This window comes from Protomyctophum parallelum (assembly GCF_964188405.1).
Source record: "Protomyctophum parallelum genome assembly, chromosome: 1".
In the NCBI taxonomy this organism is placed as follows: domain Eukaryota; kingdom Metazoa; phylum Chordata; class Actinopteri; order Myctophiformes; family Myctophidae; genus Protomyctophum; species Protomyctophum parallelum.
This window is the reverse complement of record NC_139697.1, coordinates 88,484,472-88,508,766: the sequence shown is the minus strand read 5'-3', so window position 1 is coordinate 88,508,766 and position 24,295 is coordinate 88,484,472. Positions and strand designations below refer to the sequence as shown.

Sequence of the window (24,295 nt, the reverse complement as noted above, 5' to 3'; positions counted from 1 at the left end):
CCTTCAAAAATCAATAAAAGGCGTAAGCCGCAAAAAAATATCGTAAAAAAAAAAAAAAAAAAAAAAAAAAAAAATGAGTGGGATCCCCTGAAAAGAACTCTCCGCCATGCAGTGCGGTGGTACCTGAGGAGCGGGTGAGCTGTGCTGCTCTCTGACCAGAGCATGGGGGGATGAACTGTGGCCACCACAGGCCTGCTGTTTTGGGTGGCCAGAGACCTGCCTGATTACTCCAGACTGGCTCTGCTGAGTGGGCCTTCCTGGACCCTGCTGCTGGGGCTGTTGGGGCCGTTGGGGTTGTTGGGCTTGGCTGAAGTCATTGTGAATAGGCTGCTGTAACAGCATCTAATGTTCACCCAAAGAGAGACAGAGAGCGGAGGTTAAACTGAAACATCTACAAGATGGGACTAAAAATAATGATTAATGATTCGCTTTGTATCTATAATCTGGTGCAATGTAATGTTGTTGATACTTTGAAGCCATATTGTACGTGTAGGTACTAACTGCGTAGTTGTACATATGTAGTATAGGCCGAACTGACCCAATTCAGCCCACCACCAAAATCGTATTATTATTATTTTATAATATTTTATAATATTTGCCAGTACATTGGATATCAAGTGAATGATACATAAGGCACACATGTACCCTTTAAGCCCACACAATTATTTTTGATTAAATACTTATACTGTGGTTGTTTTTTTATCGATATACTTCTTAGGAAATATTAGGAATATTATTATTATTATTAGGAAATATAAATATAATATTTGTACACCTTTAAAGTTCAACATTCTTTTTCTATCTCCCCATTTAGGAAGGCCATCTTCAGGCTCCAGACGGGTGGACTTAATTGCAGTCATATCTTCAGGAGTGTTACCTGGAGATTAGCAAGCTGTAGCTTCTCCTTGATATCATGCAGCTCCTGCTGCTGTGTCTGTATGTCATTTTGTAGCATCCGCGTCCTCTCCTCCAGCTGCTCCTTCAACTGACTCATCACATCGAGTTGAGGCTGTTGAAGGTCAAACATGGACTGTTGCGGTTCTTCTTGTTGTTGTTGTTGTTGCTGCTGCTGTTCCTGCTGCTGGGAGCACATAAAACCCACAATCAGCATAGGATAAGACGGACGTACTGTAAATGTACCTTACCAGGGTCACAGCACATTCCTCAGTGTTAAGTTTAACTGAACTGTGAGAGTGTAAACATTGACCAATAAAGGTTCTGGCGCACTTCAGCTAAAGGTGTCTTTGGATAAGTTACAAAAGTGGCAGGGAATTAGATTTTAAGCTTCAAGTAGCACAACATTTGTTAACCTGAGAGTGAGAGGACAACAGATTAGGCCTCTCAGAAACGTTTCCAATATTAAGAATATTATTTCCCCCCAAAATAATAGATTTATTTGTGATCTGTTACCAGATAAATGCCAGGATAAATGAGCTTTTGTGTGTCTTAAAATGGAGGGGAAAAAAACGGGTAAACGATGCAATTCCACATCCAGGCTGGGGGGGGGCAACAAAATGTGCCAAAAAGTGCCAAGCCGACCCTCATAATAACAATTTTCTCCGCGACTCCGCCGCGTAACAACGAGCACCCGCATGTGCGTCCTCACAAACAGCAAAAGTTAGCCAATTTGCATGAGAAAAGGAAGCACTCTCGTCGGGACGGGAAGGGGGGGGGGGGGGGGGGGCAGCAAAGACATATCCGAGTAGAGCAACCAAATGCTCAGCTACGTCCCTGACTGAAATAATGGGTGGCCTGGCCATTGAGAGACTGACGAGCCCCAATACATGATGGGTGGACTGAGGACTCACTGGACTGAGCTTTGAAATGCTTGGCTGAAGTCTGGTAGAAGTCTTGTCTGTCCCAATGGAGGGTGTGCATTCTTCTGTGTAGGAGTTAGCTGCTGCAAGAGAGATCGCTATTATTATTTCCAATACAATTAACCATGCGCACATTAGACTGTGTATTGGTGGAAGTGAAGAGGTATACAGTACATGCAATGAATGAGGTCCTTGAGGGAGTTCCAGGGGGTCCCCGGCTAAATGATAGTTTGGAACCAAATGGGTCTGTAACTCTGAGAGTGTACACAAATGGAACCAAACTCTCAGAGTTAAATTAACATTTTTAAATATAAATTGGGGGTCCCAGAGATAGAGAAATGCCATTAAATCCGTAGACTAATGCATGTCAAACTGGGGGCACTTGAAATGAAACAGGTTGAGAATCACTGCTAGAGCCGTAAAAAATAATCTCTTATGCGGGTCCCTGGCATATCTCTTCAAATGGGGGTCCACAGGCTAATTAGTGTCAATTTGGGGGTCCTTGACATGAAAAAGTTTGGGAACCACTGGTTTACACGTTCTGTGTTAGGCAGCAATCAAATCTCTAACCAGTACAGTTCAACACAATTACGGCTTCATAGCTTTTGTTGGGTTCAAAAGAACGGCATCCCTCACATTCATCGGGTCCAAGATAAGTGGTGAGCTTATCAATCTGCTTTTTACGGCATGCGAAACCATCGCACAATGGGTGAAAAATACTTTGCTTTTGAGCCCTAACTTACAGAACTTGTCAAACAGGGGATGACCTAAAGACTCCCAAACCAAATAAACGTCTCTTTAAAGCAGGGGTGCCAACACATTTTGACTTGAGAGCTACTTTCAAAATGACCAGCGTAACAAGGTCTACCCACCCTAAACATATTACATCATTGCTGATGTTACATAAGACAAACGCACTTGGAATGGGAAATTGAGGGTGGAAATGGAATTGGTACTGTATAGTTTTGTCTAACTTGCTACATGCTACTGACGTTTGTGCACAACACTCTTGAAAACAAAGTATTGCATTGTGGGTTTGAGTTGACAGGCCCTATTTGATGTTAATCAATGAAGTCACCTTAATTCCAATCTGAGAATCCCATCGTCAAATATTCGGGAAAACAGCGACCCCCTGTTCCTCTAGTCTGTCTTGAGAGACTACCTTAATTCAAGTGGCAGATGCCTTTTTTTCTTTTTTTTAATTATATATATTATATATATTAGGGCCATGTCATGTGATCTACCTGCAAAGCCTTTGTGATCTACTGGTAGGTCACAATCTACCTTCTGGGCACCCCTGCTTTAAAGCCACCTGATATTAATGACGATAGCGATAATGGGGCAGACGATGGCTTACATGCAGAGTCTGACAGAGCGGTGTGGGAGGATTTCCGGGAACTGTGGGAGGATGCAGAGCGCGCGCCACTGTTTCTGTCCCGTGGAGGCTCCAGTGTGGAGCAGATGTCCAGGTACAGTTCTTGAGCCTGGGGCACAAAAGAACAGTCAGTACAAAAATGTTTGTCTGCAGTACAACCCTTGGTGTTCATTTCACTTTCAAGAGTCTAGAAAGTTACCCAAATGGACCCATAGGTTACATGATACACCCTGGGAGGTGAGGATTTTACTGTGCAGTATATTAGTGGCCCGCACTAGAACACACATTATGTAGCCTACCTTTAAGGAGGAGGCTATCTCAGGGGGTGACATCTCCTCCAGGCCAAACGCCCTCCTTCGCTCCGCTTGTACTTCTGCGTAACTGTAAAGCAGAAAGAGAGGTTGTGGCAAAACTGCAGATACAGCTTGTTCAGACCCGGATTTACCATTGGGCTAGGGTGGGCTGCAGCCCGGGAGCAATCCAATTAAATTGCAATCCAATTCAAGTGAGATTTGTGTTTAGTTATTGTTTTTTTTATTTAGCTCTTGATTAAACAGAAAATGCATTTTCAGGTCGGGATACCAATTTTAATTTTGTGAGAGAACTCACAAAGGACACAGGATAAACAAGTGAATTTGGAAGCGATGACTGAAAGAAAATGAGCAAACAAACACTATAACATTTAAGCTGATAAATGGGTACTTTCTCATGATTGCCTGAAGATTGGGCCGCCCACATTCATTTTCTGTTTATTACAGAGCTGGAGGGACACAGAGAGTCAGAGACCCCCTGCTACTGATCAAACAAAAACTCTTAACTACCATCAGAATAGAGTGTTTTAACCTTTTAACAAAAAACATTTTGTCTATAATGATTAATTGGTTAATTGGTTGGTTAATTACAGGTTAATTACCTGACTACTGTGTGAGTACAGACGATGAACTCCGGCTTGGAGTTCCACTGGTGGTATGTGATGTAGTAGTGGGTCTGCAGCCAAATCCACTGTTGACCCTTGGTGAGAAAGCGATAGTAGCAAGATTTGCCCTTCCCAAACTGCATTACTGGGGAGAGAGAGCGCACAGGAGTTAATTATGTAACATGCTCACGTGCCACAAACAACCCATTAACCCATTTAGGCCTGACGCCGAAATTCATAAAATGTCTTCTGAATCCTGACAGTTTTCTGTCAGGATTTGCGCCACATTTTCACGATTCTTTTCAAAAATAGCAGACCTACAAGCTCGTAGTGCGCCACTCGGTGGCGCGCTATGAGCTTGTAGATCTGCTATTTTTCAATAGCAAACACTGGGGTTATGAAAGCAAGCTCTGCACTATGTTACAGGTCCAGAATCTTTCCACGCACTGGTGAAGTGGAAAGACAAATGTGACTATAGTGAGATGACCTATTTTTTTGTGAGATGGCTGCCTGGATCCTCTGGCAGTGAGGGAGCTAGGCTCCACTATAAAAGACAGGATATATACAGTAGCAGTGTAGAGGAGAGGGTTGCTTACATTGCTTATGGCACTGTGCAATAAGCTCCAAGTCATCCACATGATAGTAATCATAGCCAGAAGTTCCAAGAACCTCAAAGGGCAAGTAGCCTATGATTGGTGAAGCTCTGGAAAAGGAAAGGAAAAGTTTTAGCACAAAAAACGTATTATGTACATACAGTAAAGATACATTTTGATTTAACTGGAAAATAAATGCCATAAGAGACATTTTACAATTTGAAAATACTAGAGTTCTCAAATTCTGCCCAAACCCGACCCTACCCAACGTTTTAGGGCCGGGTCGGGCCTAAAATGTATGCTAATTGGTCGGGTCGGGCCGGGCCACGGGCCGGACCAGTTAGGGCCGGGCCTTAATTTTCAGGCCCGTTGAGAACTCTAGAAAATACACATATACATAGTCATGATACTGTATACATACAGTACATCTTTATGAAAGACATATATCTTGGATTAAATTATTTAATTGTCTCCACCAGGCCGAAGGCATGTGGGGAGAGTATGTTTTGCACTCCGTCCGTCCGTTTGTGTGTCCGTCCGTGTGTCCGTCCGTGTGTCCGTCCGTGTGTCCGTGACCAGCTAATCTCGGCCACCGTTAACCCGGTCGATGCCAAATTTTGCACACACACTCCCTGGATGCCAACGATGAACCTCTGCCCCAAACTTTCCAGAACGGCCTGTTATAGCGCCACCAGGAGGCCGCTTTGTGCAAAACAAGTTTTTGCACAGTACACCTACAGATTTTGTCCAAACATCACGCAAATTGGTACACAGTCTCTCTAGAGCCATTCAACGAAACGGGTCTTTCAGATTTATCAGACTCCATCCTGATTGGTTAAGATTGGCTTCCAAAGTTCACAGGAGTGCTCAGTTTCAAACAAAATGCTGCAAATCATGAACACATCGCGTGATTTCCGTGAAATTGTGCACCCACATTCCCACTAGGCCGAGGACGAAATGCCACATGAACAATTTCAACTCAGCCTCAAGGTGGCGCTATAACTGGCCGAAAAGTGTTTTTACCTCTAACTGCACGGATCTGTGGATAACCTGGTGGAGACCTGTGCCCGGAAGGGCACTTTTTCTAGTTATAACATGAGATGAAGAGGTTTCAGCGTAACAGTGACAGCGTAAAGCCAACATTCTCTAATAGAACACACATCGCGTGTGTGTGTTTTGATTGATTGAAATATTTATTAACAGTTTGCAGAATTACAGTACATTTCAAGCACAAACTCAATACAAAGACTGTTAACTGTGAGTGGACGACCCAATTAAGCATTACACTTTACATTACAGGGTCCACCTTGTTCAATTCATCAAAACATTTAGAGACATACAAATAGACACTTCTATGTAGTTAAAGAACAGAACAGGAATTCATCATAATGGAAGCAAAAAGGGAAAAGATACATATACAGTGAGGGGAAAAGGGGGGGGGGGGATTCAGATTTTACAGGGGCTAGTTGTGTGCGTGTGTGTGTGTGCGTGTGCGTGCGTGACTGCGTGTGTTCCTGTCCTGTCTCTCACTAACCTGGATCCTGCACACCTGGCTTCCCTCAGCTCATCTCCAGGATACTAACGGCTCTGTGACAGATCCGATCTGATCACTTGCAAATGCAGTGTGAATGGTCGGGCCAAAAGTTCAGATTTGAGAAATAAATCAGATTTGACTGGATATGACTGCAGTCTAAATGGGGGTGCTCTCTTGATTTATTTCCTTCATCGGTAATTCCAATTAGCCATGGCCTCACCAAGTCAAATTCAGAATGGCACTCGAGTCTCAAGACTATGGCTACCTTCACTATGTGACATAACACAGCACATATCACAAGGAGCTGGGAGAGACCAATTATAGCTCAGCAGCAAAGGATAAGACATGCCATTTCCTCCCAATCATTTACTTGCACAATAGCTTAATAGCGTTCTCATGTCACAGCCGGTCTCACTCCTTCACTCAGCCAGCCTCCTGACATAGGTGGCTTTAAGTGCTGAAGCTAAATCACTATATGTTACTCCCTGGTAAGCATTAAAGCCTTTTCACTCGACTCATGTCAGCAATAGTGTTTCCAGGATATGGACCCTGCAAACTCAGGTCATAAAGGGCTCTAGTGGGGAGCATGGAACATGCTACTGGTGCTCTCAAAAATCTTGATGGTTAAAAAAAGTTCATAAAAAAGACAGATTCGTTCACTTACCTGTGATCTAAAAATAGGAACTTCCATTCAAGGCTGTGTCTGGAGGTGAATTCATCACAGGGATCCTCCACAGTACATGAATCCTGGTCAAATAAATTCCCATTAATATGGAGGGATCACTCCAAAGCTAATTACTAATAATTAGCAGAAGTCGTTTCTGATCAGGTTGAAGTGGAAGCCAATTGTATCTTGTACCTTTAAAAACTGCGGAGTAACTAAGCGTACAGTAGCGACAAGGCAGACCTGTTCCTCCAGCGATGACTGCAGGGTTCTGGGTAACGTCAGCTCATACCCATTACATGAGGATGTAGGCACTGTGAAAAACAGACATCAAAGTCACTCTCAAAAAAAAGTTGCAAATGAAGTCTGCTACATTGCTTCAAATTACATCACGTTGCATGTTATGTCTGCTTGTTATCAACCCATTAACCCATTTTGGGCGGGAACCCCCAAAATGTGCTCATAGCGCGCCACCGAGTGGCGCACTACGAGCTTGTAGGTCTGCTATTTTTGAAAAATCGAAGAACAACTGACATAGAAACATAGCTTTTTCAGAAAACTGTCAGGATGTAGAAGACATTTTTTTGAATCTGATCTCAGGTCAGAATGGGTTAAAAGCGGAAAAGCATCTTGTGTAAGCATCTTCGATTTTAGCTAAATAGGCTACCTGAGTAACATTTTCGTCATTTCGTCAACCTCAAGGTTTTTCCAGAAAACGCAAAAATAGCAGACACACGAGATCACAGAGCGTCCCTTCGTACCACACATGGAGTTGGAACAACTGAGTTCCGGGAGGTTCAACTAATCAGAAGACAACCAACTCCACCCTGTGCCAACCGTGCCAACCACTCACCAACCTTCAATCAAGCTGACCACTTCTCCCACACCAATCACTGGGGTATTTAAAACGCAAGTTTAAAAATGACGGCATGCATAGTTTCCAGTAACCCTCCCTTCTCTTCTACCACTATCTTCTCTACAGGTTCCAGACTGGTTTTCTACAGATCTCCACAGGCTCGTGCCTTGACTAAGCCAATTTAATCACACTGCCCATCCATGTCCCGTGCTCTTGGCCATCTATTCTAAGCCACACACTACACACTTGTGTGTGGTGATGACCTTAGAAGATGATCACGCCGGCACCCCCAAATGTCATTTGTGCCCCTGGCCATCTAAGCTGCACACTACGTTCTTGTGTGTGGTGATGACCTTATGTGATCACGCCAGCACCTCTATTGGCAGCCCCTGCCCTTGCCAACTAAGCCGCACACCACACACTACATGCTTGCGTGTAGTGATGACCTTCGATGACCACACTGGCTCCCCAAACATAATTTCGTGCCTTGGCCATCTAAGCGGCACGCTTAGATTATTTTAAACTTAATTATTTTACATCTATCAAACACTGAGGAAGAAAATGTGTATATTTACCATTGTTATGAAACTTGAAATCTCCGACAAACTTCACATACTCATATATTGGTGGTTCCTTTGGGTCAATGTTACTTCTGGCTAGATGACAGCAAAACTCAACATGTGAATCACCTGAAAAAGAGCAGATAGCAGTCAGTTGGCAAGTCACGAGATAGTGGGCTTTATTCCGAGAAATGTACAGATTAGGAAAAAGCTAAAGTTTGCCAAGTTTACTTTCAGTATATATCTACAAATAACAAGATATGCTCTTTTCAAAATAGTTTTGTACTGTATGAGGGTCTCTTGATTTCAGTGCAAGTAATGTCTGAAAGTTCAGTTCATAGCATTATAACTGTTCTGAGAATAGCCAAGAATCTGAGAATGTTGAGAAATACGATGAGCACAATGAGTCAGGGTCAGACATTCATTTTCACTCAAAAGAAATTCCAGACAGATCGATGCAGAAATTGTGTGAGACATATGCTTATAATGAAATGTAGCCAGTTGCAGTTGATGATTATTCCAGACATGGCTCCATAACAACTTGTTTTGTATTTTGAGTTCTAAACACAGTCTGAGAAAGCAGCTGTTTCCCCGTCACGTTTTCTCAGAACAGCACGACTGCAGCACAGGATTAAGGTCAGTGTCTTGAGACCGAGATACCGCATTGCTCTAGATTACTTTGTTAACATAACAGTGATTAAAGGTCTTAAATAAGAAACTGGGGCTAGCTACTATTATTAGCTAAAAGGCTAATCTTAGACATGCTAATCAGCAATCCTATAAGCTTACGATGCCAATTTTGGTTACCTGCTCTATATATACACTGTAAAGATCTCACGTGTCACAGTTAAACACACCTAGAGATACACCGAAATAGCCTACAAACTGCTTGGAAACAATCATAGACATGCTAATCAGCAATCCTTTAAGCTTACGATGCCAATTTTGGTAACCGGCTCTATACGTATACTGTAAATAAAGGACCCACGTGCAACAGCTAAACACACCTAGAGATACACTGAAATAGCCTACAAAATGCTTGGGAAACAGCATCTCACAGAATGAGTTTCTCGTGTGTTATTAATGGGTTGTAGATTAGGCATTATCATTGAACATGAAGAATGTCTCCCAAGAAACAAAAATAAAACACCTTTAGCAGCAAATATAATATTTGCTGTATATAGTGTGTTATAGCAGGAGCCACTGAAGGGCAGACAGCACGCGTGTATGCGTGCGTATGCTTGCGCGCGCACGTGCATGTGTGCGTGCGTGCATGTGTTTGTGCGAGGTAAACATATAGGGACAGAAGATCCTCACTGTCAAGGAAGTCAGCAGCAATGGGGTCATTCATCAGCATGTGGGACGACAGCAGCTTGTACACCTCCCCGTGTTCCCGCTCAGGGAGGAAGTTCAAGATGTTTTGATCCACCATATCTGACTGATACAAAAGGGTAGATTTATGATTATCATTTGTGGCATTTGAGTTATTCTAGATTTTGCACCCACTTGGTCTGTAGCAAAGCATCATAAAAGGTAATCCAGTGGTGTTATATTCGTGAGAAAAGGTCTCCATTATAGGTGAAAGAAACCCATTACACAGCTAGTGTAAGTGTAGCTAGTGTAACAACACAATTGACCAATTATAATAAATGGAAGTTTTGTACAGCTGGCTCTTTATGGTATTATCTTTTAAACATACGTTTATTGATTTTTCTTTACAACATAGTAATTTCAAAGCAATTATTCACATAAATCCTCCCCCCCCCCCCCCCACATATCAGTGCTGCTTCTCTGTCACTTACCGGTAAATGGCCAATAAGTGAAGACACACTGTCAGATACATATATGATGTTTCCATCTGTCGTTAATGCAACAAGGAAACCATCCAGAGCCTGTTGGAAGAATAGAAAAGCATTATAACTTTTATTGACTACATGTATTCCTTTCTGTAAAAAAAAGTCTTATTGATTGCACTGAAATCAATAATTATTATTATTTCAGCTTGTGCTGTACAATCTATTCTCGACACACTATAGTTTTTGACTTTACCTCCATCATTAACTGGGTGAATTCCTCATTACTGAGGAATGAAGGCTTCCAGTCCTGTTGTATGTCACAGGATTCATTCTGTGCAGTGATATCTGAAAAAAGATGAGAAATAATAGACCTGAATGTTCAACATTGACAGAAACTTGGGTAGTATATTGCAGCTACCTGGGCACTGTATTATCCAGTTAACATCGCATAATAAAGGCCTTGCACACAACGTTTTTGTAGTTTTTTTTTTTTTTTGTCCAGTATGGCTGCCTGTAACCATTGGTAACCACTTTCAAAAGAAAAGGTCAAACCTGGACAAAACTTATCTATTGTAAGACACTAGAAAAAAAGCGTTTGGTCCCTTCCTCCATGAAAGTATTGAAGCCCCTGTACCCTCAGATGGATACAGGTCCAGTGGGCACCTAGTGCACATGATTTTAACATGCACGGTACATCATGATCAGACATGAAGTTACCATTGAGAAATTGATGTTTACTAATGCTAATAGGCAATGCCGTGTGCACTTTGAGATCAAATGCGCAAGGAAGTGAGGAGATAAATGCAGAACAGAGAGTGTGACCGGAGAGTGTGACGGATTCTCCTTAATTATAATAGGATGATCAAAACAAAGCTACACAGAGCGGTATAAACAATGTTGTCAGTTATTCCCTCATATCCCACAATAAATTGCCTGAGTCCAATACATGTTATTCTCTCTCTGTGTGTGTGTAGCATAACTCGATGTTCGCGTTTTGTGTGTGACATCAAAGGTTTGTAGTTGTAGGCTATAAACAACACAACACTGTTCACTTGACATGTCGTCCCAGAATGTTTAGTAATAGGCAGAAATTTGAGTTATTCAGTGGAACCTAAATTACTTAAACATTTTGAATTTTTGATGACCCAAGTCTTCCTTGGGCTCCGTGGGAACTGGGAATGGGTGCCTCACAAAGTCAGTCCAACCCTTGTCTGCTGCTTCTTGCGCTGTTAAGGCAGTTTCAGATGGGAGTGGTTAACGCACTTAAGCAATTCATTTTCAAAGAGAGGTGGGCGATTATTTGGAAATTGGGACGCGCGGAGAAGTTGAGGGGCGGAGAAGCGAGCAGGCGAGGTCCGGTGAAATTCTTGAACACGTGTTGGTTTCATGCACGCTCTCCGAAGAAATGACCAATTATAATAAATGGAAGTTTTGTACTGCTGGCTCTTTATGGTATTATCTTTTAGTTGCGATATCAGTGCTGCTTCTCTGTCACTTACCGGTAAATGGCCAATAAGTGAAGACACACCGTCAGATACATTATATGATGTTTCCATGCTGTACAAGCTGTGTACAAGCTGATATCATCCCACATGCTGACTTCCTTGACAGTGAGGATTTTCTGTCCCTATATGTTAACCTCACACAAACACATGCACGGTCGCGCACACATGATGAATTTAGCTACATAGAAATGTCTATTTGTATGTCTCTAAATGTTTGTATGTCTTTAAATGTTTTGATGAATTGAACAATGTGGACCCTGTTGTAAACAAGTGTAATGCTTAATTGGGTCGTCCACTCACAGTTGACAGTCTTTGTATTGAGTTTGTGCTTAAAATGTACTGTAAATTCTACAAACTGTTAATAAATATTTCAATCAATCAATCAAACACACACGCACGCACACATGCACGTGCATACACACGTACTGTCTCTGCCCTTCAATGGCTCCTGCATATAGGTCCTTACATGCTGCAATGCTAAATGTATAACACTATATACAGAAAATATTATATTGGCTGTTACAGGTATTTAATTTTTGTTTCTTACAGTATATACATATAGCCAGACTTTCTTCATGTTCAATGATAACCCATAATAACACACAAGAAACTCATACTGTGAGATGCTGTTTCCCAAGCATTTTGTAGGCTATTTCAGTGTATCTCTAGGTGTGTTTAGCTGTCACACGTGGGTCCTTGACTCCTTTACAGTATATATAGAGCAGGTAACCAAAAGTGGCATCGTAAGCTTAAAGGATTGCTGATTAGCATGTCTAGGATTGTTTCCAAGCTTGTAGGCTATTTCAGTGTATCTCTAGGTGTGTTTAACTGTGCCACGTGGGGCATTCACTATATATAGAGCAGGTTACCAAAATTGGCATCGTACGGTACGCTTAAAGGATTGCTGATTTAGCATGTCTATGATTGTTTCCAAGCATTTTGTAGGCTATTTAAGTGTGCAAGGGTGCATGTGCGAGTCGCGCTGATCGGTGATGTAATATGCGTCACAGCACTACAGTAGTGCACTACAGTAGTGCACTACAGAGAAAAACATGAGGCAGAGAACAAATACAATGTATACTGAACAATTACACCGGTTTTTAGGCAAAATGTTTATGTGTAGGCAATTGGACACATGGTAGATAGATAGCTAGATTGCTAGAACATAGCACAAACAAACAAATACATGTAATAGTTAATAGTGAAAGATGCATGTTCTTTCCTTCTTGTGGTAAGGTATAACATGCTAGATTTAGCACGAACATTTAGCACTGCAATGCAAGAGTGTGGACTAGCCATCACCAACTTCATTGAACCTCATCGTCACAACAGCAGCAGCTGGGATCGGCACAGTGTAGGAATATGTACAGAAATACCCATGTGGTTTGCTTTCTTTGTAATCACCAGATACAGTTGCAAAACAATGGCTGACTAAACAGGGCATCGTAAATTAGACCTACCTTTCTGTTTCTGCAAGAAATCAATCGTTCTCTGCAGTATGGTGGACTTGTCCATCTTGCGTGGATGTCCTTGGCCTTGCAGCATGGTGCAGAGCTCCTTGATGAGCACATTGAACTGGTCTCTTCTTTTCTTCTCCGATTTGTTACGGGATGCCCTTAACAAGTCATCAAAATAATTAGAGAATCAGTGACAATATAAACAATATTCCTGTTAAAGCCTGTTAAAATAATATTGTTATATAACAATGTACAATCTTACACAGAAACATGCACGCACACACGCACACATGCACGCACGCACGCACGCACGCACACACAGAGAGAGAGAGCGAGAGAGAGAGAGAGAGAGAGAGAGAGAGAGAGCGCAGTACCTTTTTGCCCTGTCTTTCTCATCGTCATCCAATAAATCGTCCACACAGCTGCCGGTGCTGTAGATAGAGATTTAGAAGTAAAATGTTAATGTCAAGGAGGAGCAAACATGTTGTGTTGTAATGAATTGACTAGGGTTTGCAATGTCCACGCACTCATTGCATTCAAAATCCATCAGAATTCAACACATTACTCATGTTCATCATTGATGATCATATGTCATTACTGAGAGATTCAGTTTTGAGGTTGAAAAATGATGATCTAGGCCAGATTATGCACATATTGCATCGGGCAAATGCCCATTGGCACCAGACAATTTGCCATGCTGGAAAGCACTGTCGTTTTTGTGGTCTAAAACAGAAGATGAAACCTTTTCTCAAGCACTTTGCCGCAGCATTCCTGTCACGCTTAATTAAATAGGTGGCTCAATAAAGAACCTAACTAAGCAGGATAAACATGTGATTATTAAGTCGAAATATACAGTATAACAGATAACTCTTGGACATAAGTGACTATTAAAGTGAGGAGACATTTACAGGAGAAAGATGTGATTCTACTTGTAGTTTCATGCTCCAAAAAAATTCCAGCAGCAGCATAGACGGTTCCAATTGATATTAGGTAAGCAGAACATTTTCCCCATCTCCTGACATCATTATATCACATTATTCTGCTCCGGTAAATGGTTGCACACTTCACGAGCACATCCATTTCCTCAGAAAACGGTTCGGTTCTCTGTTATTTAAATAGCGATGCAGGTGCAACTGGCTCTTAAGACAAATGGGAATAGACACTAAGATTTGTCTAATTCATTGTGCGCCTAGCACAAAACACTAAGACCTTTGAACCTTGCAACATAGGCGCAGATAATGTGCATAAAGAATAGATCCAGTAAATAATGCCATCTAACTAGCAAATTTGGAATTGAAGAGTTTTATAGAGTTTATAGAGATCTAAAAAGGGTCCATTTGGTTTACGAACTCTCCATCATTTAGCTGGGGACCACCTGGCTGGAACCCATTCAAGGACCACTGGTAGTCCCTGGACCACTGGTTGAAAACCACTGTTCTGCATAGAATGACCACTGTGAATTAATGGATATGACAGAAGATATCAAGGAAGAGAAAGAACATCCACACACTAGTTTGTAGAGCTCCAAGGAATTGCAACGTTCCGACCTAAACTAGGTCTTCATCAGGCAAATATCAGATATTGCCTGATGAAGACATATAGTAGGTTGGAACGTTGCAATTTGTTGCCTCTAAATAAAGTCTCTGAGCTCTACAAACTAGTGTGCGGATGTTCTTTCTCTTCCTTGATGTTTGCCTTGATGCCTGACATCCAGCACCTGGCCTAAATATAGGCATTGAGATGCCACACACTCTTCTCTGTGAAATGACAGAAGATTTGACACTTCTATGGCTTTCCACATTATGGGAGGGCAAGATTAGATCTAAAAACTGACACATCTTATGGACATAATTATATTAGGCCACACTGCAGCTACTATAATATTTATACACTGTAGCTACTTCATGTCAGATAGTGGATTAATACAAGAATTAAATATTAATTTGATCAAATTTCAAGATTAATCACAATGTCATCATGTGTGTAGGCGACGGCGTATAACATTTAGACTGGTTATATGAACTGCGTTTCATTCACATGTTGTGTAACTATTTACACAACTTAGCAACTAACTACAGTATGTGATAGAAAGGGAAACGTCAATGTATGAAGTGATATGAAGGGGGCACTCACTCCCATTCCCCCCGGCTGGACGGACAAGGGCCACCAAAGTCGGAAATGTTGTCCATTATCGCTCCCTTTCCCAGCCAGGCCCTTTCTGGAGTCGTGTAAATCCCATCCGCGCTGATGGTGCCTCAACGCCTTGGATACAACTACTGACGATCAACAGCTTCTCTCCACTCCAAACAAACCCCAAGACCTGTGGAAAAAAGCACAATTAATTCCAAACTGTATCTCCAGATTTAGGCATCACACAAAGTCAAAGTCAAAGTCAAGTCAAGGGAACTGAGAAAGAACAATTATATGCTTCTGTACACATGTTGACGTGCTGTCACAGTGATTCAAAGAAGAGGTCTGTTGTATTGCAGGTATGATATTAAACGTCAAAGGCCTCTTTGTCAACACAGGATAACTGTCCCATCAGTGTGAAAACATTAGAAAACATTAGAAGATAAAAGATGCTAATGTCAAGGCATTGATCCTGACATCACGCTATATTACAGAGCAACACAAAGTGCATAAACTATCTTATATATAATACGACACTTCAATACTAAAGAAATGCTCCGCACGAGAGGCGCTCGTCTTGACCTAGAAAAATGCTTGAGGCAATCTACCTCTTTTGATAACGCAGCATAACAAAGACACTAAACGAGCCCACCTCTTTCACATCCTCCAGAATAAAGGAAGTTTAACAACATGCAGCATCAGAAAACACCACTGGGAAATATAACAGTCTATATCTGTTGCAAATCAAACTCACCGTCTGTCTGTAGCCTGCCCTAGGCCAACTATGTAAACAAATGAAAGCTGTTCAAAGCCAGACATTATCAAAACAATGTCTGAAAGTAGGCTACAATTCAAGGAGTAAAGCTTAATTATATGAAGACATATTTAGGCTAATCTGCTGTATCCTTTTTCAGAGGGATTTCTAAGTGATGATGCACAGTAAAATCAGTTTTTATTTAACTTTCATAGAGTTAAGTTGCAAGTCAATACTGTACATCTCCATGACGAGCATGCGTATGCTTATAATCATATACTGTAAATACTGCAGTGTTATTAGTACATTTTCAACCATTACGTGGAAAGCATTTCATAAGCCATCATCATCCCAGAGCTGTTTATGTTTCCATTGACACAGTGCAGGGAAACATGACATGCACCACTTTTTTCCTCTTGATCCTGATTAAAACTGCTGTGAGAGTGTGGAAATATCTTGTGCTCTATATCATTTACTCCTCCGTTGGCAGCTGGTGGCCATTATTCATATTTCTGAGAGTGCTTATCCTCTACTCTTCTGGTCTATACAAACCAAAGTAGTATGACAAGAAGAAGAAGAGTATTCAAATAAACAATCACATGTTTTCTTCTTGCACAAGATAATGAATACTATAGAGAAAGAAAAACACAAGCAGCAATGAGGCAAGGTAAGGTAAGCTGCTCACTGTGGATAAAGAAAACGATTCCCACCGTCCTAACTCATAACTGAAATGCCAGAAGAAAAATCTTAAAGTCCTACAAGTTAAATTTGCAAGATGCTAAAAAAAGAAAAAACAATCCAGTTAGAAATTGGAAATGAAATGCCTGCAGCTTAATGTTATGATGTAGCCCACACTTTGCATATATAGCCCAGGAGTGTTTTTTAGGAGAGATTAGACTTAGATAATTATACAAACTAGGCTGACATCCATATTTAACAACATATTGCATCCAGAAATTGGTCCGTGTTAAAATGAATACGATGCAGAAAGCTAGAAATGTGACATTTTGGGCTGGCTTGTGGTCCAGTGCAGCACAAACCTTTGTCCTGTGAGTGATGAAGACCTGAGTTAAGCAGACAGACAGTCAGTCCCCCTGTCATGTCTCTGACTTAAGCAGACAGACAGACCCCTGTCATGTCTCTGACTTAAGCAGACAGACAGACCCCTGTCATGTCTCTGACTTAAGCAGACAGACCCCTGTCATGTCTCTGACTTAAGCAGACAGACAGACCCCTGTCATGTCTGACTTAAGCAGACAGACCCCTGTCATGTCTCTGACTTAAGCAGACAGACAGACCTCTGTCATGTCTCTGACTTAAGCAGACAGACAGACCCCTGTCATGTCTCTGACTTAAGCAGACAGACCCCTGTCATGTCTCTGACTTAAGCAGACAGACAGACCCCTGTCATGTCTCTGACTTAAGCAGACAGACCCCTGTCATGTCTCTGACTTAAGCAGACAGACCCCTGTCATGTCTCTGACTTAAGCAGACAGACAGACCCCTGTCATGTCTCTGACTTAAGCAGACAGACAGACCCCTGTCATGTCTGACTTAAGCAGACAGACCCCTGTCATGTCTCTGACTTAAGCAGACAGACAGACCTCTGTCATGTCTCTGACTTAAGCAGACAGACAGACCCCTGTCATGTCTCTGACTTAAGCAGACAGACAGACCCCTGTCATGTCTCTGACTTAAGCAGACAGTCCCCTGTCATGTCTCTGACTTAAGCAGACAGACAGACCCCTGTCATGTCTCTGACTTAAGCAGACAGACAGACCCCTGTCATGTCTCTGACTTAAGCAGACAGACAGACCCCTGTAATGTCTCTGACTTAAGCAGACAGACAGACCCCTGTAATGTCTCTGACTTAAGCAGACAGTCCCCTGTCATGTCTCTGACTTAAGCAGACAGACAGACCCCTGTCATGTCTCTGACTTAAGCAGACAGACAGACCCCTGTCATGTCTCTGACTTAAGCAGACAGACAGACCCCTGTCATGTCTCTGACTTAAGCAGACAGACCCCTGTCATGTCTCTGACTTAAGCAGACAGACCCCTGTAATGTCTCTGACTTAAGCAGACAGACCCCTGTCATGTCTCTGATTTAAGCAGACAGACAGACCCCTGTAATGTCTCTGACTTAAGCAGACAGTCCCCTGTCATGTCTCTGACTTAAGCAGACAGACAGACCCCTGTCATGTCTCTGACTTAAGCAGACAGTCCCCTGTCATGTCTCTGACTTAAGCAGACAGACAGACCCCTGTCATGTCTCTTAAGTTAACCAGACCCTCCTCTCAAGAACCGTCTGACCGACCGACTTCTTGCCTGGACGACCCAAAACTGACACAAACAGACGAGTATGAGTACAAAAGAAACAATATTGATAAACTTGCAATCCCCATATATGGAGTACCCTGGTGTACTAAATATGACATCATGATAATGGCATCATAGACTCCATATTTGGGCATGCCTGACACGGAAGTTATATGTCCATTATGCCAATAAAAGGGACAGACAGACAGACAGACAGACAGACAGACTGTACCCATCTGGGCATAAAAGGGACGCAGACATACGGACGGACGGACGGACGGGTATTCTGACAATGGGTCCAACGTGCTGTTGTGTTGTATGGTCACGCACCAGTGCAGGCAAAAAACAGAGTTCTCAATGGGGGCCCAGCCCTACCTGGGCCCTAAGTGGGGTGGCCCGAGGCCCCGCCTGGCCTTACTAATTAGCACCATTTTACGCCCTACCTGGCCCGAAAACGTGAAAAAAAACAATCCATATACCGGTATGTGAACACAGTTTATTATTATTATTATTATTATTCATTAAAAAAACTCATCTTTTCATATGACCATGTAAGATTACAACTGATTTTATGTGATTGGTTAGCCGATTTGCTCGTCCACATATGACATAAATGTTCCTTTCATTGTCAATGGCATTTAATGTTTGTGTTGCCACATATGGGAATATGACCTGTGACCTTTTTTCCCCTTTTTCTTTTGGTCTTTTTTCGAGGGGCGCTAGCTACTCCTATATACAGCTTTTCGTCCCGTCACGTCTCACATTAAGCCATTGACAATGAAAGGAGAATTTATATGAAATATGGCTTAATATTGATGACATCATGTATCTCCATATATGGGAATAACAGGAATTGTATTAGGCCCTAATACAATTCTCAGGGATCTATATGGTAAATGGTAAATGGTAAATGGTGCATTTATATAGCGCCTTTATCCAAGGCGCTTTACAGAGATTGTGCATTACATTCACCCATTCATACACCGATGGCAGCGGAAACCATGCAAGGCACCAACTAGCACATCGGGAGCAATTTGGGGTTCAGTGTCTTGCTCAAGGACACTTCGACAGTAACTCTGGGGGAGCCCGGGTTCGAACTGGCAACCTTATGGTTACCATCCAGGCACTCTACCCCTGAGCCACCGCCGCCGCCGCCGCCAATGGGCATTCCCAGGCGATGCCCTAATAATTAGGGCATCGGCTGGGAATGCCCATATAGATCCCTTTTAGTTTTTTTCAACCAAGGTTCATGTTTTAGGTTGTTATTAGAGAAAGTAAAAGATGAGTGTTAATTTTTTTTTTTCATTTGCTGCTTTCTTACGTTTTAGGGATTTTAGCTCTTTTTGACAGGGGGGCGGGGGCATTCGAGCATGGGGCTAAATATGTATTTTTTTACAAAATGTTATGGTGATTTATTTTTTTATTATTTACTATAGTCCTAATAAACCCCAGGAAATTACATCTGGCCACAGAAGATCACAGGATCTACTGAATATGAAGGTAGCCTACTGGGGGAAGGCTTATACTGTGTGTATAGGCTCAATATGTCAGTTTGTCACATTCAATAGATCCTGTGATCTTTTGTGGCCAAATGTAATTTCTTGGGGTCTAGTAGGACTATAGAAATAATAAAATAATAAATCACCATACAATTCTGTAAAAAAATACATATTTAGCCCAATGCTCGAATGCCCCCGCCCCCCTGTCAAAAACAGCTAAAACCTAAAAAAAACCTAAAACGAAAGAAAGCAGAAAATGAAAGAAAATTCACCTTTTAGTTTCTCTAATAACAACCTAAAACATGAACCTTGGTTGAAAAAAACTAAAGTTGTCCTTTAAGTCCATGCAGGAATGTCAATATATAGCCATATTGTGACAGTCTCATGATAACCAGTGTGGTTGCCGCGACGCGAGTCACACAAATTAACCAAGTTGGTACAACACATGAATCTCCATATGTGGAGCTTACTATCATCACCTGGATCTCCATATATGAAGATCACGACACTGATCTCATCAAACCCTGGATAGCCATACATGGTTTGACATACTAGATCTGCATATATGGAGCCGGCCAGCAACTCTACATCTGACCTCACTGACACCATATTAATAGTTTAACTCCTGCTTCTCAACTGTGCCGTATTAAGAAGCTCCGTTGTTTCAGCGCGACCTCGCCTTAGGCGTCTTACTGGTAGTACATAGACCAAATTATTCAGGGAATGCCAGCTATAATTTAAGAATGAATTTGTGATAAATATGAGTATACTGTTAACTCATTTGAAGTTTTCTCTCAAAGAGTAGATTTGGTTTCCTAGCCCTATACAGCTATGTTTATAAATGCCTAACACAGTTGGATAATTCACTAGATTAGAGTAGACACTAGAAGACTGCTTATGTCTACAATCAGTCACTAATGAACATCAGCTGAAATAACATCAGGAATTCCTCAAGTTGTATTACGTAAATGTACATGTGACAGCTTTGATTTGTATAATATCCTCATCCTAGAAAGCATCCAAGATATTTATGAAGCTACCTTTACAGTATGTTCTGCATGCTAGATTCAGCAAAACAAATGCAAATGTTGCAATGATTAAATGATGAAACCCTGACACCAGTGTGTGTGTGTGTGTGTGTGTGTGTGTGTGTGTGTGTGTGTGTGTGTGCGTGCGTGCGTGCGTGCGTGCGTGCGTGCGTGCGTGCGTGTCCATGCATGGAAGCGGGTGTGTTGGCAACAAAATGTTTCCCTTTATCAAGTTTGTTTTTCCTATTTTACAGAGAATATTGAGAATGATCAAATATTGGGGATTGAGTAGCCCCTTTTCTTTCCACTGGGGTTGAACTGGTTCCGTTCTTTCTTCCAGACTAATTTTGAACCAAATTAATTGGTTCAGATCACTGGAATAAAAAAAAATACTTCTTGCCCTGAAGTGGGAACCAAAGTGGGCGTGTCCCTACTCTGCATGTGCAGAAGCAAACCTTTCCTCAAAATGTTATAATTATCTTTGTTTCTGAGTTAGGATTGGGATGCTGATGCGGGGCACCTGCTGAATTAACACTTTACAGCCTTATTCCGAACGACGCTGTGATATTCAGCCTCACAAACAAACCCACATTCACTGAATGCATCGAGGTTAAACCACACCTTGCTAAGTTTACCACTACAAAGCACAAGGCTTTGGTTACAGATGCCCTGAGGGGTTCAAGTCTTAAATTGGTCACCTGAACTCATGACAGAGGAGTAAATACACTACACAAGTTCACGTTTATGACCAAACCCGGAATGTACTGTAAGTCTACTGTAAAAAGAGAGGGAGATGCATACACTCCTGCTCCGGGTTTCTCATGGTGTACATAAACCCTCAGGAAATAAGCCGTTACAGGGTAATACAGTAGAGTTTAATAGAAGAATTGAAACCTTATGCTTGCTAGCAACGGCATACGTTTTGTTTCAGTTCTGAGGGCAAACACTATACTGTTGCTGCAATCTACCCTACTCCTTCCTGATCATCATTTTGGAATATGGTGCAGTGTTACACTACTATGAACCCAGAAATGCCAATCCCAGTGTTATTTCACAGTGTTTGGGGTTGAGATCGGGCTGATCAATCACTCTGGTTGGTATATTACCAGAGTAATCGACAAAGTGTTCAGATCTTTTTGACAAACTACTAGCTAATCTGAGACTATTGTCAGAGTATAGCGACTGTTCTCGTCTGCTTTGCAAACTATAACTACAGACGCCGTGCCTGAAAAACCTCTACTTGTATCTCGTGCTGTAGTGACAGCTCAAGTCTCGAAACAAACAATCCTGGACCTGGGTAAATTTTGTGTCTACTGAAATGTCTTCAAGCATCGACATTAAAAAACGTGTGCAAGTGAAATGTACACGGAGAAACAAATGTATTGAGCAGAAAGATCTCCACTGCCAACTCACAGTTTTCCCAGATGATAGCCTTTTCATGGTCAAACATTGAAATATAAGCTCTATACAAGTCATATACATGTAATACATCGGCTTGTTCTAACTTCTCATTTGAGATGCTGTATACCAAATGTATATAAACTCAAGCCACCATTTTGTGATGGCAGCAACAACAGTATATGTCACCATTTCAAACACCATGGTCTGAAAGGGCTTATTCTCCTTTAACTATGATGATATATATTATTATATCATGGAATAGTTTTGGAAGTCTGTTTGACACCAATCACTAATAGACGTGAGTAACACCTGGCCTATAAGCCAGCTTTCAACCTCACTCACAGTGTATATCCTCACACTGTATCCCACTCCCATATGATAAAAAAACAACCGCTCCATTTCTTCAAAATGCATTCTAAACCCATGTCGGCTCTAGTTTTGTTGAGTAGTTCTGTGAGCATGCAGCTCTTCCTATTTGAAAATGGATAGTCTGTTCACTTCAATGTTTTGACTTCTTGTGTTGTACATTGAGAGGCAGGGTTAGCCTCAAGTGATAAGGAAACGTCACAACACTTCCATTCCTTAGACCTCCTAAAGGAAAACAATAATGTAGGGGAGGGGTGGGTGCAGGGCCCACCACCAATGCACTCAAATGCACTCAATGACCTTTACCTTCAACATGCATATAGCACACAACGTCCACATGCAGTGACACTGGTTAAACTCAAGCAACCTCAGTCCTACAGAATCTGTCCACAGAGTTCAAAACAACACAAGTCACCCAAGATGTATTTGAAACCATATGGTAATGGAATAGCCATGAAAAAGCCTTCTGTGCAGCCTAATGATAATTTAAAGATGCATTTATTTTACATTTGAATAACTAATAATGACCTGAGGAAGTCAATAAATGAAATTGGATTATTACAACCTATATTTTGTAATTCTACAATATACACTTGCATAATGTATAATTAAATCAGAGAGAGAATATTTAAATGGCTCTGCTGTGAAGCAGTCTCAAATATAGTAGTTGAACCAACAGTCTACTGCATACATACTCAGTGTTCCTCTAGAAAATTATTAACTGTGTATGTGTGTTGTAGGCTAATCATGAGATAGAGATAGACCACCCTCCAGTGTCATTTGAGGAAAAAAAGACTGCACATGAACTTTGATGTTATAAAAATTCAAAACCGGTGCCAGGGAACATCATGACAACGTGTGTGACAGCCTCTTATAGTGGAATAAAAACATATTGCAATGAAATAAAACAATCTAAAATTAAATATCACATATAGCTACCTTGAAAACGAGTCTTCAGAGGAAATAGAGATCCATATAGTTCACTTTGGTAAACCTTACTCATAGTAACTACGGCATAGCTGTTCTTGTGCAACTACGCACGATCATCACCACACAGCTAGACGTCAGAAAACGTTCAATTGCATAACCTTATTTAATGTGGTTAATCGCAAAAGCAGCAGTCAAAGAAGTCTATACCCTTATGATTAATCAGCATATGCCCGAATTCCATTCGCAATCCTTCCTGGTTTCTGAGCGCCGTCCGTCTTTTTCCAAACCCTGCACTTCAACATCCTCCAGTCCGCTGGCAGCCGCTTGTAAACAGCACTGGGAGAAAGTAGGTCAGCTGGTAGCTCAATACTCAGCTAACGACATCATCATAATCACACTGCTGAAACTCAGCAGCCCAGCACAGTAGAATGCTGTGGTACCTCGGGGTCCGTCGGGGAGTAATACAAATGTAACCAAATGGACCATTTCCGTTACACTCTCACTCAGACTTAAATGGACACTATACTGACGGGGGAAACAGATTTTTACATTGTAACACACGTGCAATCACTTCTGAGTCTGACACGGCTGTTATTTATACCGAGGCGCTTAATTGATTCATTGTAGCCTACAAAAAAGAAGTAGAAAAAAATAAGTGTTTCGTGTTTGCGATTGGATCACAGACACAGTCTGAGTTAAGTGCGCTCCTCTCTCAAGTTCAACGTTAATCTTTACCCGGAGCTCCACATGGTAAGAAGAGGCCAAGTGTGGATGTAGGCGAGATAAAAGAAACAAT

The 24,295-nt window shown here is 41.7% G+C and overlaps 1 protein-coding gene across 1 annotated transcript in view; it reads right to left on the bottom strand.

Annotated features, from left to right (window-relative positions):
* The window catches only part of npas2 (neuronal PAS domain protein 2), a 30,018-nt gene extending 6,251 nt beyond the window's left edge, over nucleotides 1-23,767 (bottom strand). Inside the window, exons 1-17 of the mRNA XM_083773352.1 lie at nucleotides 23,509-23,767; nucleotides 15,207-15,393; nucleotides 13,448-13,504; nucleotides 13,077-13,231; nucleotides 10,365-10,456; nucleotides 10,118-10,207; nucleotides 9,633-9,753; nucleotides 8,331-8,444; nucleotides 7,095-7,213; nucleotides 6,900-6,982; nucleotides 4,705-4,811; nucleotides 4,106-4,253; nucleotides 3,492-3,573; nucleotides 3,175-3,301; nucleotides 1,809-1,900; nucleotides 878-1,081; nucleotides 124-342 (exon numbers count right to left, since the gene is read on the bottom strand). Coding sequence (XP_083629478.1) covers nucleotides 124-342; nucleotides 878-1,081; nucleotides 1,809-1,900; nucleotides 3,175-3,301; nucleotides 3,492-3,573; nucleotides 4,106-4,253; nucleotides 4,705-4,811; nucleotides 6,900-6,982; nucleotides 7,095-7,213; nucleotides 8,331-8,444; nucleotides 9,633-9,753; nucleotides 10,118-10,207; nucleotides 10,365-10,456; nucleotides 13,077-13,231; nucleotides 13,448-13,504; nucleotides 15,207-15,262 — 1,866 coding nt within the window. The 5' untranslated portion in view covers nucleotides 15,263-15,393; nucleotides 23,509-23,767. The remainder of the gene's footprint in view (nucleotides 1-123; nucleotides 343-877; nucleotides 1,082-1,808; nucleotides 1,901-3,174; nucleotides 3,302-3,491; nucleotides 3,574-4,105; nucleotides 4,254-4,704; nucleotides 4,812-6,899; nucleotides 6,983-7,094; nucleotides 7,214-8,330; nucleotides 8,445-9,632; nucleotides 9,754-10,117; nucleotides 10,208-10,364; nucleotides 10,457-13,076; nucleotides 13,232-13,447; nucleotides 13,505-15,206; nucleotides 15,394-23,508) is intronic.
* Between the last annotated feature and the right edge of the window lie 528 nt (nucleotides 23,768-24,295).